Source organism: Saccopteryx bilineata, chromosome 5 (assembly GCF_036850765.1).
Source record: "Saccopteryx bilineata isolate mSacBil1 chromosome 5, mSacBil1_pri_phased_curated, whole genome shotgun sequence".
NCBI classification, from domain to species: Eukaryota; Metazoa; Chordata; class Mammalia; order Chiroptera; family Emballonuridae; genus Saccopteryx; species Saccopteryx bilineata.
In genome coordinates this window covers 86,025,544-86,041,686 of record NC_089494.1, presented here as the reverse complement: position 1 = coordinate 86,041,686, position 16,143 = coordinate 86,025,544, and the positions used below count along the sequence as shown (strand labels likewise).

Below are 16,143 nucleotides of genomic sequence, written 5' to 3'. Positions count from 1 at the left end.
CGGTTTCTTTCAAGTGCCCTCATAACTTGGCACCCACAGCATTCACTTTCTTTGTCCCATAAAAGCCCCATACTCATTTCAGGCTTGTCCCTTTGTTCGGGTACTCTCTACATAAATTCCCTTCCTGTTCATCATAGCCCATTCTCTCCAAATCACCACCTCCCCATGGCCCTCTCTGATTACTCACATGTATCTTCTCTCTCTCAGCAAGTATTAGACTATAGGGTTTGTCATTTTTTAAAATTTGTTTCTTGTGGTTTAATATATAACACTGTCATCTGACCAGCTTAGTTGTAAGATTTTTAAGGGAAAGAATAAAAACTTCTTGTACTTTTCTATCCTGCCAGGTATGCATGCATAATGACCTTTTAATAACTGATTATTGACCACTTGGTAAAGATCATACAATATTACATATTCATGAGATACAGAACCAAAAAGCTAATCTTAAAAGAAAAGGATGAGGTCCCCATACATTAAAATTGGTACACTAGATGCCCTTAAAATTTTGTAACATCTTCTTTAGTTTTTAGATTACTTCATGCAAGGATAGGAGTATATTCTATACACTCTTATATTATAACCAGTTATATGCAACTACAGATAGAAAATATGTCCACTAAATTTGCAGGTGCTATCAAATTAGTGGCAATAAAAATTAGACCTGAAAAGTTGGATATACCATCAAATGAGTATGTATAATGTTAGTTCAGGGCAAGATAAAATTCTAAGATCCATTGGAAGTAAATTCTAATGAGTTTTCAGATGCCAACTGGCTTGTTAAGTTCATATTGAATGTAAGAGGTTCCAGGGATCTAGCTGACAACTAAATAAAAAATAATTTGTCATTTTATAATAGAGTGCGCTCCTAAAGACTTTGAATTTTCAGCATGACCTTTAGCAAATCTGGGGGCCAACAAATAAAGTAACTCCCAGCAAGGGGAAGCACTGGGCCCAAGCAAGGGTCTCTGCTGCTGCTGCTGCTGCTATTCAACCCTAAGGACTCCATCAGGGCTTTTCAGTTCCCCTAATAAACAGTTTTCAGGGTCTCAAATACTAAAATTCTAGCCAATGGGACTGCTGATTGTTTACTAACTTTGCAATATCCTCTGTGTACATAAGTGACAAGAGGTCTTTGTGGGACAACTACACACGTGTTTGGGCAGGCCCATCAGTCAGGTCTTTCATGCAGGGAAAGAAGACACCAAATTCTGACTCAATGATTAAGATAGAAAATAAAAATCTTTCAACAATATCATTTACTTAATAAACCAGGGCAGGTGGCTAGATTCCAATAGGCTTTTAAAATGCTACTCTATTATACAGAGAAACTTCAGCTCCAGCCCAGGGGACAGAAGGAAACAGGCCCCAGCAGATAGAACAGCAGTCTTGGGATCCACAGGACCAGGCTTCTGGCCCGGTTCTACCACTAATTAACTGTGTGACCTTAGACTTTAGTTCCTCACCTATGAGAAAAGGGGACTGGACTAAATTCTTCTTAATATAAATTATAAAATCTAATTTAAGTTAAACACTAAAAATTAAAATGATCCTAGGCGTGTTCCTCCTCAATAATGGTATTTAGTCTGTTTTACAGAATAGCAATGAACATCTGGCCCAGGGATGGAGTCTGAAGTGTCTGACTCCACATGACAAAAGGTGCTGGTTATAGTTCACTTACATCACTGAGAGTTTTCTGGGCTTGGGCAACCCTCCTCAGCTCCGGGCTATCATGATATGGGTAAAACAAAGTTTTGTCTGCTTCCCAGTCTTCGGTGTACAGTTTCTAAACCAGAAAGGAATGACAAGCTGTGAGAAAATGCAATCACACTTACACGAAATACATAATATCCCGTTCATCCATCCCTGGCACAAAGAGCCAAGGGCAAGGGGGGAGCAGAAGCCCACCGAGCTCACAGACAGCCTCCCTCTCCCCATCCAGCCTAAGTCCTGTTTATCAATGGACCCTCCTGCTTCTCCTGACGGGTCTTATTCCCAGAGGGCAGATGTGTCTAACTTTGTTCCAGCTCCTCTCTGTGACTTACCAGTCTCCGGCAACAAGTACTAATGCAAAGGGGAAGGAGCCAGGAAGTTACTTAGCATAGTTTCTGTCAGGAAACAGACCCTTACTCAGAGTGATAGCCAGGAATAGCCAAAGTGCAGTGAGGGTAAGGTCTGCCAAAAAACTAAAGTATTGCTTTGTGGGTCACCGGAGCTGGAACCCAGGAGCATCACTGCTCTCCCGACACACTCTCGCCCCAGGCTGCTCAGGCTCTTGATGGAACCCTCTCCTCCACTCGGCCCAGAGCTTTCCTCTCAGTTCTTCCTTGCCAAGCCCTATACCAGCAGCCTCACAGGTCTCAAAGCTACTTAGAAAAATATTGGGGAACTGTATTTCAGATTATTAAGAGTTTAGCAAGTATTCCTCCAAATGACATGGTAGGAAAACAGAGAACAGAGGTGGTGACAAAACAAAGGCCCTTACCTTACTGAACAATGCTGTGTTCTTAACGGCCTGGACAAGTTCAGGGGCATCAGGGGGAAGCAGGTACTTATCCTTGGTGTCTTCCCAGTTCTGCTTGTATAAAACCTGACAGAAAGGGCAGAGGGCTTGATGTCTCCTCCATAGGCATGAGGATTTAGAGGACAAAGGCAAGCGTGGTGAAGACTTTTTCACACTCCAGGGGTCCCCCCACAATGGCTGCCAGCATGCTGATGTGCTTCTAGCACTGATTAGGAAAATGTTGCCCATGCCAATACCCCATAATACTTTTCCCGCATTAGTAAGCTTTTCCTTGAGAAATCTGATTTTTCAAACACTATCATGATTCTGATTCTCTATAGATTCCTTTCAAAGGTTGCAACCTATCAGTCACTGAATGAGTTTGGATGGTACATGTGTTTCTTTTGACCTAATGGTATTTTTAAAAAATTTTTTCTAATTAGTTTACTCATTTGAAATTTGGATATTTGCCATAAAAATTCAGCTTCCCAGCTTTTTTAAAAAATAAAAAAGAGACTGATGACACCGAGACTGCATTCTGTGCATTGCGGCCTGCAGCTGAGTCGCATGGGCTCGCCAATCCACACAGCTCCCAACGGGCCTTGCAGCCATCGCGCAGCCTCCCTGGCGTGTGTGCACTCAGAGCTCACGATGCCTGTGACTCAGGGGGCCTGGTACACACGACCAGGCCTGTCCTGTGGCCTCTTCTGAGACCAGCAGAGGCGATACACATTCTGTTTTCTATCCACTCGTACCATGATCTTACCTTACTGACTTGCTGCGACACTTTCTTTGCATGTTCAATGTCCTTTGCTTTTTCATCAACGTGACAGATAGTTTTAGCAATATCACCATCCATTCGATACTTGACCTGCAGAAGCAATGCACAGTTAGAAATCATGACAGAAATGACCATGCGAGTATATAAAAGAATATCTTATAACCAAAGTGCATTGACCCGTTCACTCTATGTCTGCATCACAAAGTAAAGTTTCTCTATTTCGGCTAGAAAGCTGTGATCTCCAAAGATCTGCAGAACACCTATGTTTACTGCTTGTCTGCTTTCCTGGCCTAATTCCAGCCTCTCTGTGCTCCAGTATGGAGCACCAAAATGAGCTGGAACTTCCAAAGCATATTACCTCTTAAGCTAACTAAGCCAAGCTTTTAGAAGCCTTTTAGTGTTCACATGTAGAACAACACCATCTATAGCCAATGTTTCCTTTCAACTTCTGGACTAATTCATAATAATTCAACCCCTTATTTTCTCCACACCTACTTAAATGCAATTCCCAGTTCCCAGTGGTAGGCATATTTTTGAAATGTGTCTGTGTTTTATTTTAGAAATGCAGCCCACCTCACTGAGCTGATCTTGTACTTTTTTGATTCTGCGATGTTCTGGAGTATCGGTTGTGATGGTGGATGGCTGTCCTTTTGCTTTCTCGTAGTTTTCCTTGTATTTATTCTAAAAAGAAGATCAGATATTAGCTTAAAACTTTATAAAGCAGCAGCAGAAATTTCTGGCAATGCACTCATACCCACCTGATTAAAAAATACTGCAAGTTATAACAGTTAATAGTTATAACAGCATTTTCCCCCTTATTCGATTCTCAGCAAACACTAAAATAGATCAGTTAATTGTTCTTCCTAAACATGGTTGTATAACAGAGACAGTAGAAATGGTATTACAGACTATTGTATTGGAAATGCCCTAAAGTGATTCTCTCAATGTTTTTATTGTCTGAGTGAACACATAAAAAGCTTGAACTTCAATCATTTTAGAAAATAAATACAGAAATTGAACTAAATGTGAAAAGACTTAATTGCTAACAAAATGCAAAACTATTCCATTTAGAAGTTTCTGCTGAAGCTCAGTGATGTGGATAGCTGAGATACCACCTGAGTTAATAAAAAGTCACAATTATGTAATATTTTGAAAAGAAATGCAATTTTATTATTTCTGCTAAATATACAACAAATCTTTGCCTTAAATATCATGTGCATAATTTATCATTATTAATGCTTCAAGAATACTCTTGAGTGGAGTAGTCAACAATCTAAATTAGAGTATTGATTTAGTTACCAACCACTTTTAAAATATTAAAAACTTTGCTCACATTCTGCTTAGTTTACCAGAAATTCAAGGATATTAGTGGCTGAATTACTGAGATTTTATGACAATAAATTGACATAGTAATTTCTATTTTTGCTGAATACTGCAGTGATAAAAGAGGTAAGATTATCTTGTTTTTAGAAATCTAGCCTAAATTTTAGGTTATTTTAAGAATTTGAACTAGAAATTCACCAAATAATCCCCAAGAGTTAACATTCAACCAAAAGTAATATTTATTGGCCAGCCACAACTGGATGCTTCTGACACAAGCATTAGTCTTATATAATCCAATGTTCCCTGAGATACTTTACATTATTTTTGAGCCTTCAGATGACATGCAATCAGCCTACCTAATGAGACCTCAGCCCACCACAGATAATTAACAAATTAGATCCATTCAAATGGGTCTGAATCAGCTACCAATCTGTTTAACTTAGAGAACTTTAAGGAGCAGGGACCATCAAGAGCTGTGATTCCTAGCCTAGATCATACCTTAAAATCACTGAGCAGCTTTTAAAGATCCTTCTACACTGGCCCCTAGCCCAGACAGACTAAACCAAAATGTCCCAGGCATTAGTACTTTTAAAGCTCCTAGAGGATTAATGTGCAGCCACAGTTCAAAACCACCATTCCAGGGAGCAGTTGAATACTTTGATCTTTAATTTCTTATGCAATTCTGATCCTGGTTTTCTAAACTACATGTTCTTCTTCACTCCTCCCATTATAGAGACCCACATAGTTTAAGTAGATGCTATTTAGCTTCCATGAACTGATATCAACTAAATCTACACTTATGATTTCATTATTCTAGATTGGTTAACAAATTGTGACTAAATATCAGTAAATGCTTTATTATAGCCATATTCTTATTTTGTAGGAATAATTTCAAAAGGATGTTTTTCCTGATGCTGCAACGGTACAAATAAATTACAGGAAAGGAAAACCCAAGACTCACGAGAGCATATATTTCTGCAAAATAAGTTTTGTCTTATACAAGGTTGAGAAACACAATCCAGCCAGCATTCAAAACAGAGCTGGTTGAAATTAGTAATTTCTTCCATAATAAGACTAGATTAGCAGAAGTCAGGTTGAAACTTACTGTGCTAAAAAGATCCTGCATTTTCTTACTATGTGCAATGTAGGGGGTCATGAACTTTGATGTGTCCACTTTCTTCCTGACAACCTTCTTCCTTTCCACTGGCTTCCCTGGTTCTGGCTGGCCCAGTGCTGGTTTAGAAGGTTGTGATTGCTCATAGTCAGATGTCCTTGTGGTTGTAGTTTCATAGATTTCTGTTATTGTCTGAAATTTTGACAAGAAGTACAACATTGTTACAAAAGTAGAAACTGTGATAAGCATGATCTTGGTATTCTGACTTTAAGTCACATTTGTATTCCTGATGTTACTTCTCCATAACTAACACAGGCCAAAGCAGAAAATCATGCACTGTTCCATTTGAAAGCACATTATGTTACATACTTAACGGTGGTTGTTCAAGATTGCAAGGAGTAAAAACGTTACTCCTTATAATTTATGACATTGCCTTCAAATTCCAATTGCAGAAAGAAACTCAGACACTTTAAAGTGAGATATAAATCAGAAGTAAAATATTCTTAAACATTTAAAAGTTTTCTCAAGTTGTCTAGGAAAAGTAAAAGAAAACTCAGGATCAGAGAATAAAAGATTAAAATAGTCAAATAAGGCTCAAACTCTTGACTTTAATATTAACTTTTAAATTAATAGCTTTTAAATGAATAACTTTTTAAAAAGTCTAAGGAAAAGTCAATTGCTTATTCTGAAGGTATTTAAGCATCCCCCACCCTCCATAGTATGAGACAAAGAATAATGAACTTTATAAAAAATGAATCACATCAGTATTACAAGTCATTACCATTCTCTTGGCTTAGTCGGTTAATTAATGTGAACTGGAATGTCATTTACAATAATAAATGCTTAGGTGGACAAATGTAGTGATGACACTTAATGGGGCAATCATCATCACTACTGTCCCATGCATGTGGCAGTGGGAAAATACTGTTTCTTTCAGTAAGCTGTAGTGGAAGAAACTGAGGCCCAAAGTTGGAGTTTAGTTAAACTGCATGTAAGAAAAGAAGATAAGTAGTCACATCTTCAATCCATCTCATAGCATAATTTTCTTTACAGCTAACAGCAGCCGTGTCAAAGGAAAAGCTCTAGCATCAATGTTGAGAAGAGAAACTTGAGTAATAAGGAAATTGTATGTCTAAGACAACTCTTCCTGGTGTTGTCAGATCACTGCTAACAAGACACTTTCTGCTCACTATTAATGATGTGTGGTTTCCCAGGAGAAATTAACCAACCGACAGCCTCTACAGGTGCCGTCACAGACTCTGAGTAGGCTTTAGGGCTAGCCATCCATAGCATTGTTTGTTGTGTTTAAGAGAAATAGTTCCATGCAGAAAATGAGGCATGAGTGCAGTATTTCATCTTTGGGGAAAATAGTTCCAACCTGGGATATTTATGAGAATAGCTTTCTTAGAATTCTTAAGGTGCTAAAATCTAAGTAGCATTTTATGACACTGTCAAAGACAAAGAGTTGGAGGCACCATCCCTGTTGTCAGAGATGGTGCCCCATAAATTACAGCTCTACACAATACAACTGCTGGTACCCATGCAAATCACAAGGCCAAGGCCATTCCTTTGCTGCAGTCAGAATGGTGATAGCTGCTGACATTACCCTAACTGGCATCACCAGCATTAACAATACCACATGAGCAATGGGAAAACCATCTCCCAACATCTTGGATATGTTGAAAAGCAAAAAACAGTGATAAAATCTGTCGGACAAGGAGCTCATTCTTGTTCCATCAGCTGTTGAGCACACGTAAGTGAGTGGTTCCCTCGCACCTAGGTTCTCCCTTTTGCCAGCTGTGTGGCTCTGGGAGTGTGAGAAAGAAGAGGCCCTTCCCACTCTAACGAGCATACAGTTCATGCAGGCTTGGGCTGCATCTTACCTCGCCTGGCACCTCTTCATAGACGGTCTCCTCTGTGTAGTACTATAAACAGAGCACAAAGATATCATGATGAGAACCGATGCAGAGAGCACCTCTCTACCGCCTCAGCTGAGCCACCAGGGTCACTTCACTAGCCCGGTTTGTGTGCTGTATGTGAGAAGGAAGTACAAGAGGGAGCCTGTTCATAGTTTGGACCCTATTTTAAACCTGGGAAACTTCAGGGAAGCCATCAGACTGGACAAGGAGAAGCCACGGGATGAGAGAGGTATGGGGCTGGTAATTGATCATGGGATACTATTTCACTTGGACAAGCAGAATTTTTTCTTCTGGTACCTAAGTAGAATTTGTGGAGAAAAGAATATACTACTATAATAACAATACCTTGAATGTGTGGGTTGGGCAGAGAAGAACTCCGATAAAACTCATTGTTTGCTGACTAACAATAAAACAAAACACAGACCTCAGTGTGAATAAAATTTTTAAATGGATTGTATCATGGAAATAATAGATCCAAAGGCATAGGCATCTCACTTATCCGTACACCGAGTGGTGGAATTCAGCTGGTTTGCACCGGCTCAGCAGAACCAATACCTAATTTTGTGTTGAGTTCAGCGAACCGGTTGTTAAAATGGCACTTGTAATCAGGGTCCTCTCTAAGGTTGCCACCTGGGTAGTCACCCAATATGGAAATTACAAATTTTACATTCCTTACTCTCTTTTAACGTTCACCTGCACAACAACATATTCTAAGCATCCTCAGTAATGTTCATTCCGTCCATGGGTGACAAAATTTGCAAGTGAGGACCCCAATCAAGAAGCAATATAAAAATACCTTAAATAACAGTTTTATTGTTTTTTGTCAGGTATTATTTAATATTTTTCATTAATATTTTAAAACTCTTATAATCTAGTTTTGTGTACCTCTTTTATTGTTCTTATTTAAGTATTAAATGCATGTTTTTTTATACTTAAAATGGTCATTGGGCAGAGAACTAGTTGTTAAATTATTTGAATGCCACCATTGCCTACACGGCCCTGGTTGCTAAGTAATGAGTGTCTTCTGCAGTGATGGGTGAAGCCCTTCCAATAGTGTGATGATCCTAACAGGAGAGTTAACATAAAAATTTACAAATGCCACAGAGTGAAAAAAAAATAAGGAGACGTCTCACCACAAAGTGGGGAAGTTAGGCAGCAATTTGCCACTGAGGGCTCTGAGGTGCCCTCAGGCTGAACCTGAAATCCCATCTGCATTTGTTCTGCTTCTGACATCACTAGCAATAAATAGATGTGGATAGGAACTGGCTGACATTTTGTTTTAGATGCGTAAGGAGAGTGGAATCCTGCGCCCGGCCTCACCCAGCAGAGCTGGTGAAGGGGGCAGACTGGCGCGGGCCAACACACGAGGAAGGGGGTCAAGATGAAACTCCTGGCTCATTTTCACAGTTTAAAAAAATGTATAAAATTTTATGTTTCATTTTCCTTTTCTCTGCCACCAAAATATATATTTGGGGATATGGAAAAACATCAAACACAAAATTTCTCTCGGTGGCCTTTTCCCTTCTCTTGGTTCAGTGAATTCTCACAAAATTATTTAACCAATGTCAATAGGCCACATGCTCCATTTCCCTTGCAGTAAAATTCTTATAAACGTTGTCTAATGCCCCTCGCATTTTCACTTTCCTTGCTCCCTTACTATTTTTGAATTTCAAATCTAGTTCCACCCCTGTGTCCTTACACAGAGCAGCAGAAATCAGAGCCCTTACAGGACTTAGAATGTCTTTTCCGTAATTGGGCCTCCATCACACGGGAAATACCGTGTGATTCGGACCCTTTGGGAAATACTGTTTGATGCTGAGCCACATGGAACCATGCCTGTGGTCACACAAACCTCAAGGACTTGAAAAGAAATATTGAACTTCAATGAATGATTCATAACCGTTTTGGGTTTTGCTAGCATCCAAGGGAAAGCAGCTCTTTGGTAGTCATCCAATTTTACCTTTGCTGGCTTCTCATGACTGGTTAAAGGTATCTTAGAACTAAGCTTATAAAAAAGGCAACATTATCCAAATGGTTGGCATTAACTTATATGCCAAGTCTCTCTGTTTTCTAAAGAGCTTTGCCACTAATTAGATAGCACATTCTTGCTTCTTTTCCTTTCTCTCCAAGTTTATTTAAATTTGAGTGGACTGACAGTGCAGTTTTATTTACATGTCCAAGGTCCCTTGGAGATGTATTTTAAAAACAAATTCCTGTCTGTTTTGGGAACTCTCCCCTGACTATTTTCTCAAATCTGCACCACCCTACTCTCACGTCATTCTTTTTGAGGTCAGAGAGACCTTGGTTCAAGACTCTCTGGCAGGAAGTCTATTATTTTAACACCTGCTGGTCAGACCCAGAGCATAACAGGAACAAAATGGCAAGGATGAGATGCCTAAAAATAGCTCCCTCCATTTTTATGACACCTAGTTAAATCAATCAAGTTCAGTGCTGGCGACAGTTTCCAGTGACCAAGGAGCACAATTATCTGAGAAAAACAAGGGATATTTAAGTTGGAAGCCAAAAAAGTATTCTTGGCTTTACCATCACAGGGAAAGCAATTTAATTTATAATTGTGTTAGTGTTTTATACTGATTATTCGGCCCTTAGGCACATATGTAAAAGGAACACTAGTAATCATCTTGAACATTGATGATGTGGCCTTTGACATTGAAACCAGAGTTTGAATGTTATATTGTATGAGAATCATTCTGGATTTGATATATATATATATAGCCTTCAGTAATAAAAACATTTTTATTTATAGAATAAAATAAGATTTTCTTCATCTAAATATAGACTGGTCCATAAAATAGTCTTCCAAAGACAAATTTTAACACTTTCATTTAAAATTTGATTCTGGGTAGCTTTTAAAGTTAATTTCACTCTTCTTAAAAGGCACAGATTTTCAAAACAGCCTCTACGTTCTTATATGTATTTAGATCATCACCAATTAGTCATTATTAACCACCTTTATGTTAAATGGCAGTATATTTACATGGATGTGAAACTAAAGGCAAGATCTGGTGAATAAAAATCATAACATAATAAAAACAAAATTACATAAAAAATATATAAAATAAACAACAACTTTTTAAAATGTGTCAGACACCCACAAATAATCTGGAGGGAATTTTTCAAGATGCCATTCTGTTTTGCTTTTTTCAAAATTTAAATGCAAAAGCTAGCTTTGTTTTCTGGGGTAAATACAATGAGGTTGGTGGGAAAGTGTGAATCCAATTCTCATTTGAATCCAAACTCACTCTCTCCTGAGTTTATTTTTACATGTGTGTGCATGCATGTATACATGTATATAAAATCTCATATATGCATATAATTTCATATATATTATTCTGAACATTTAATTTATATCTGATAATAGATATTCAGCTGGCTGAAGCAAAGAGTTTTTCTGCTATTTCTGTGCAGACACCAAGAAATAGAGTTCAGTTTCCAGGATATTTTCATCTTCTCTGTCCCTTTGATAAAAGGGGTTGGGATGTGGGGAAGAAGGTAGTTTTAGTTTAGAAGACAAATTAACATCTGCCTTTACCCTATTCTTTATTTCTTTGAGAGCTTAAAGAAAAGCAAAAGTGGGAAACAGTGATATTTCTTTTCAATTTTAAAGCCCACGTAATTATAGTGAAATGGAACATAAAATATTCCTTTCTCATGCTTTAATGAGGACTCTGTGCAGTTATAATAGACAATGTATTTTTCAAATGACTAATTCACCTCCCGGGCTTTGACTGTTGCTATATAAAATACTTTGCTGTCAGAGTCAGTTGTTTTTTTAATCTTACCTCTACCACCTCCTCATATTCTTCGTCATCTGCCATTTTCTCAGAGTAGTAGTGGCACCTACAAACTTTCATATGCCGAAAAATGAAAATACATTAGAATTTATATCCAGGACTGAAATCATCTTATAACATTATAAAAAACAGAACTTAAAACTTATCCATTCTTCATATACATATATGTTTGCAGGTCAAGTGAGAAAAGATGTTTAAAGGCAGGTTTGAAAAACTGAAACTTCACATTTCTTTCTCTTGACTCCTTCAGGATCATGTAGGGTATTGCTGCCTGTAGCTACATAATCAACTTAGTTCAAATAAAACAAAGTTGAGGTAAAGGAGTGAGAGGATTTAGATTCAAAGGAATAGAGTTCTTAAATTTCCAAATACTTGAAGAGAAACACTTTTAAACAAACATTTTATTTATTTTTTAACGTTTATTTTTCTTGATTTTAGAAAGAAAGAAATGGAGAGAGATAGAGAGAGAGAGGGAGGCAGGAACAATGTTCCTGTATGTGCCCTGACCGGGGATCGAACTGGCAGCCTCAAACAAACGTTTTAGTTAAGAGGAAGGTCTGCTCAGCTTTTGGAAGAAGTTGTAATTTCTTCCCAGCAGCACCAGAATTCTAAGAGGGATGCTTTAGGCCTCTGTATGTTTTAATACGTGATAAGAAATATATCTTATGCCTCAAAAGAGAACATATTAAAATAATTCTGCCAAAAGATTTTAAAAGAAAAATATAAACCTCAAGGCAATGGGTTTATTTTCTTCCCGAACACCATTGGCTTGTATGGCGTTTTCTCTTTCGTTTCTGTAGCTCTGTTCAAACCTGGAACATAACAAAATTTTGAGATACTAATTGAAGGACGTATCAGACTGTGGCTCTTTCGCCTAAGCTTCTAATTCAGGAACTAACGAGAGGATCTCCAAGGCCTTTGCAGTTTGACGCCAGAGAGCGGGACTCTCTCTTGATAAAAGTGGATGATGACTTGGAGCAGCTGTCCCTTCGCCCAAAGATTATTTGCCATGTAAACCAATACCCAGCTATGGCTGGTTTTGTTAAGCTAGCAAAACTGCCACTCCTGAGGCAAATGAAGCCCAGTAGAAAACGATAAATATAGGAACACAGAATATAGATCCTTTTCTGTACTAATATATTTAGAGGGAAAAAATTAAAAATGAAAAAAAAATTGTTAAACAAGAGAGCCAACTCAGTCAAGCAAGAAATTGGTTAGTGCTGGACTTGAATCTAACCACACGTTAGTAGGTTCCGAGTACAGCAATACGGCTATATAATTTTCTAGCCACCGGTTCCATCAGTAATTTCCCCAGTTAGGGCCCCAAACTTTGGAAAACACTTCAAGGGAAATTGTGGTTTGTCTCCTGAAAGAACAGTTCAGAAAAAGCCATAAACCGGCCTTACCTTCAATCTATCAAATAAATTCCTCAGCAGCAAAGCCTCTCCCAACTCTCCCCTCCTGAGAACCCCACGCAAGAGCCAGCGTGGTGCCTGCGCTCCGAATTATCATGTGGCAAGAGCAGCCAATCAGATCTTGAGTCGCTCAAATTTCAGAAGCTAAATATACTGTGTGATCTTCTGAAAACCACCTGTTCATCAATTCCTAAAGGATAAAGGGTAACAAATTGCTTGCTTCGAACAAGTCAAATGTAATAAAATTTTACCCAACTTCCAGCATATGGGGCTCAATTTTCTGTTATATCTCTCATTACTGCAGCCCTGTTCAATACCCTGTTGGTGTAAAAGAATTTAGGAGAAAATCAGCATGACTTTGTGGGGCTTTGACCCTCCAGTACCTGTTTTCTTCACATCATCTGTCCAGCCTTCACAGAGGTAAATAAACATGCTCACTCGCAGACAGATCGCCAGGTGAGCTACAGGTAATATACAGGTATTGATGGGGAAGAAATAGAAAGCATAAGATCCAGAAAGCATCAAGCTGGCAAACATAATTTTTTTAAATGTAACAAAATGACATGATAGGTGAAAATATTTGATGATGACACTAGGTAAGCTTTCCACAGGGTATAATGAGAGAAATTAGGCCCCATCGTTTTTCTATTACTCAATAAGGGGGGATGCCAAGATCATACTCATCATCTTCTCTGTCCCGAGGGAAGGCTAGCCGCCAGGACTACAGAGCCTCTCTCGTATGTAATGAAGTCACTGATTTTCCATTTACTCAGGTGGCTTCCAGAAGCAAAGTGTGAATGCAGACACTAACGGGTGCAATCTCTGAACTGCATGAGTAGATAAAATGGATATACGGTAGTAAATTACAAGGAGAAGATAATGCTTTATTAGGCAACTAGAGTATAAGACATTAACTTTGTAAAAATTATCTAAAAATTTTCTACTCAAAGACAATTTTCACTCCTTTGTACTGAGGCAAAAACCCTGTGGGTCACCCATATCTTGATATAGATTTGAGATTAAACATATGGTAGCAGTTGTTTTTCAATGAAATGTTAGAAGGTAATTGCATATTTTACACATATGTGCCTCTCACCCTTCTGTGTTTCATATGGTCATAAATAAAATTGAACATCATTTTGTCACGTTTACTCATTATACCTATTCATTTGGTACATTCTCACAGGTCTTATGACCAAAACATATGTGTATAACATGAGATCATTCACTTGGTAGCTGTATATTAGATGAATTGTGACTTACTATTCATTATGTTTTAAAAGATGATATTAAGGCCCTGGCCAATTTGCTCAGTGGATGGAGCATCAATCTAGGGTGTGGACATCATGGGTTCGAGTCCTGGTCAGGGCACACAAGAGAAGTGACCATCTGCTTCTATTTCCCTCCTTCTCCCCTTCTCTCTTTTTCCCTCACACAACCAGTGGCTCGATTGGTTCAAGCATCGGCCCCAGATGGGGGTTGCCAGGTGGATCCCAGTTGGGGCACATGTGGGAGTCTGTCTCACTATCTCCCCTTCTCTCACGTAAAAGAAAAAGGAAAAAAAATTAAGATGGTGTTAAGTTGAGGAATAATACATGCCCCATTAAAAAAAAAGATATAGTACAAAATTATATAATATAAAATAAATAAGTGTTCTAGTTCTAATCTGAAATTACACCCTCTAGGAATGAAAGAACAGCTTTATCTATTTTTCTGGCCTATTTATGTTCTCTTCTGTGGAAGAATAAACTGTTGCCCTGATTCACTGGTAGGTTCTTATCACATAGTAAATGCTCAATCAATGTTAGCTATTATTATTTATAAATTATGGACATATTTTACATTTGATTAGAGTCTGTATTAGACCAAAACACCAGAATATTGCACAGCTTCTGAAATCAAACATTAGTTAGTCTAAGAATTTATGAATCAAGAGGAGTTTGACTAGAAGCCTCTATGATTGGCTATAAAGCAGAGCAGGGGACAGTTCAGTGCCAACAGCAAAAGCATCAGACAATGCTTTCCTGAAGATCAAAGTATGGACGTGTCACTGTCATGTCTGCAGACCAGAAGAGATTTGATGGGGAGGTGGCATTGGGACAGAGTTTTTGTTGTTGCAGTTTATTTGATTTTATTAATTATTTTAATCAAATTCTATCTGCACATTGTTTAAGAATCACCCAGTTTGTAAAGCTTATTATTAACACCAGTGTGCCCTGTTCCCACTATTCCTCTATTCTTCTCTTTCTAGAGAAAATAATTTCAACTCTTTTAGCTGAGTCTTTTGTTATTTATCTCTACACATTTACAAAAAGTCTATATTGCTATTGACTGATTTTTTCAATCATAGGCAGTATCTGTTAAGTTCCCACCTTGGGAGATGCGGTTTAGCTCTCCTTCATATATGTAAACCCACATTCTCATGAGATACAAATCTCATCTCCTATTAGTATAGCCTGGTAATAAAGTTCGATCTCTGTAATTCAGAATTTAATGTTTACATCATTATGATTAGCAAAACACTATTCATGATTGAAACCCATATACTATGATGATTTTTTGTTTCCTGCACAATGGTTTGTTTTTCTAGGAGTTGATATTTTTCTTTCTCTCTTTTTTCCCTCTCTTGGCTTAATTTTTCTGGACAAGCAATATCCAGTAGAATTCTCTGCAGTGATGGAAATGCTCTAGGCCAGCGCCATGCAATATGGGGCATTTAAAATGTGACCAGTGTGGCCCTGGCTGGTAGAGCTTCGGCCTGGTGTGTGGAAATCCCGGGTTCTAAAGCCCATTCACATGCATTTCTTTGTGTCTGCACAAAGGTCACCCACTCACACTTTCTTGGAGTTTGCATCCAAGAGACCTTCACTCGGGGCTTTTACAGTAACTAAAGTTCCTCAATCCAAGTTATAGAGGGTTCAAGGCTAAATGGGTGATTCCCTACAATGTTTGTTGATTTTTATTATTGGATAATATCCCATGTATGACTGTACTTCAATTTATCCATTCTGCTGTTGAAGGGCAATTAAGTTTTTCTAGCATTTGTCAATTAAGAACAAAGATGAAATGAACATTCTTGAAATGTATTCATTCTAGTGCTCACAGACAACTAAATAATCAGAATATGAGGTAAAAGTGAAAATTATAGGTCAAGGAATATGTTCATCATTAAATGAAACTACCTGTTTTCCAGTGTTGGTGCCAGTTTATATTTTCATCAGTAATGTATGCTCCTAACCTGGCCGCCACTTAAAATTAAACTCTGTAAATTTT

General features: G+C 38.1%; 1 protein-coding gene across 27 annotated transcripts in view; it reads right to left on the bottom strand.

Annotated features, from left to right (window-relative positions):
* Positions 1–12,924, bottom strand: part of NEB (nebulin) — a 210,797-nt gene extending 197,873 nt beyond the window's left edge. For all 27 annotated transcript variants that reach the window (XM_066281248.1, XM_066281221.1, XM_066281230.1 and 24 more), the window contains exons 1-9: positions 12,862–12,924; positions 12,184–12,267; positions 11,444–11,508; positions 7,605–7,646; positions 5,713–5,913; positions 3,858–3,965; positions 3,270–3,374; positions 2,486–2,590; positions 1,682–1,786 (exon numbers count right to left, since the gene is read on the bottom strand). In XM_066281248.1, the coding sequence (XP_066137345.1) occupies positions 1,682–1,786; positions 2,486–2,590; positions 3,270–3,374; positions 3,858–3,965; positions 5,713–5,913; positions 7,605–7,646; positions 11,444–11,479 (702 nt within the window). In that variant the 5' untranslated portion in view covers positions 11,480–11,508; positions 12,184–12,267; positions 12,862–12,924. The remainder of the gene's footprint in view (positions 1–1,681; positions 1,787–2,485; positions 2,591–3,269; positions 3,375–3,857; positions 3,966–5,712; positions 5,914–7,604; positions 7,647–11,443; positions 11,509–12,183; positions 12,268–12,861) is intronic.
* Positions 12,925–16,143: the final 3,219 nt, after the last annotated feature.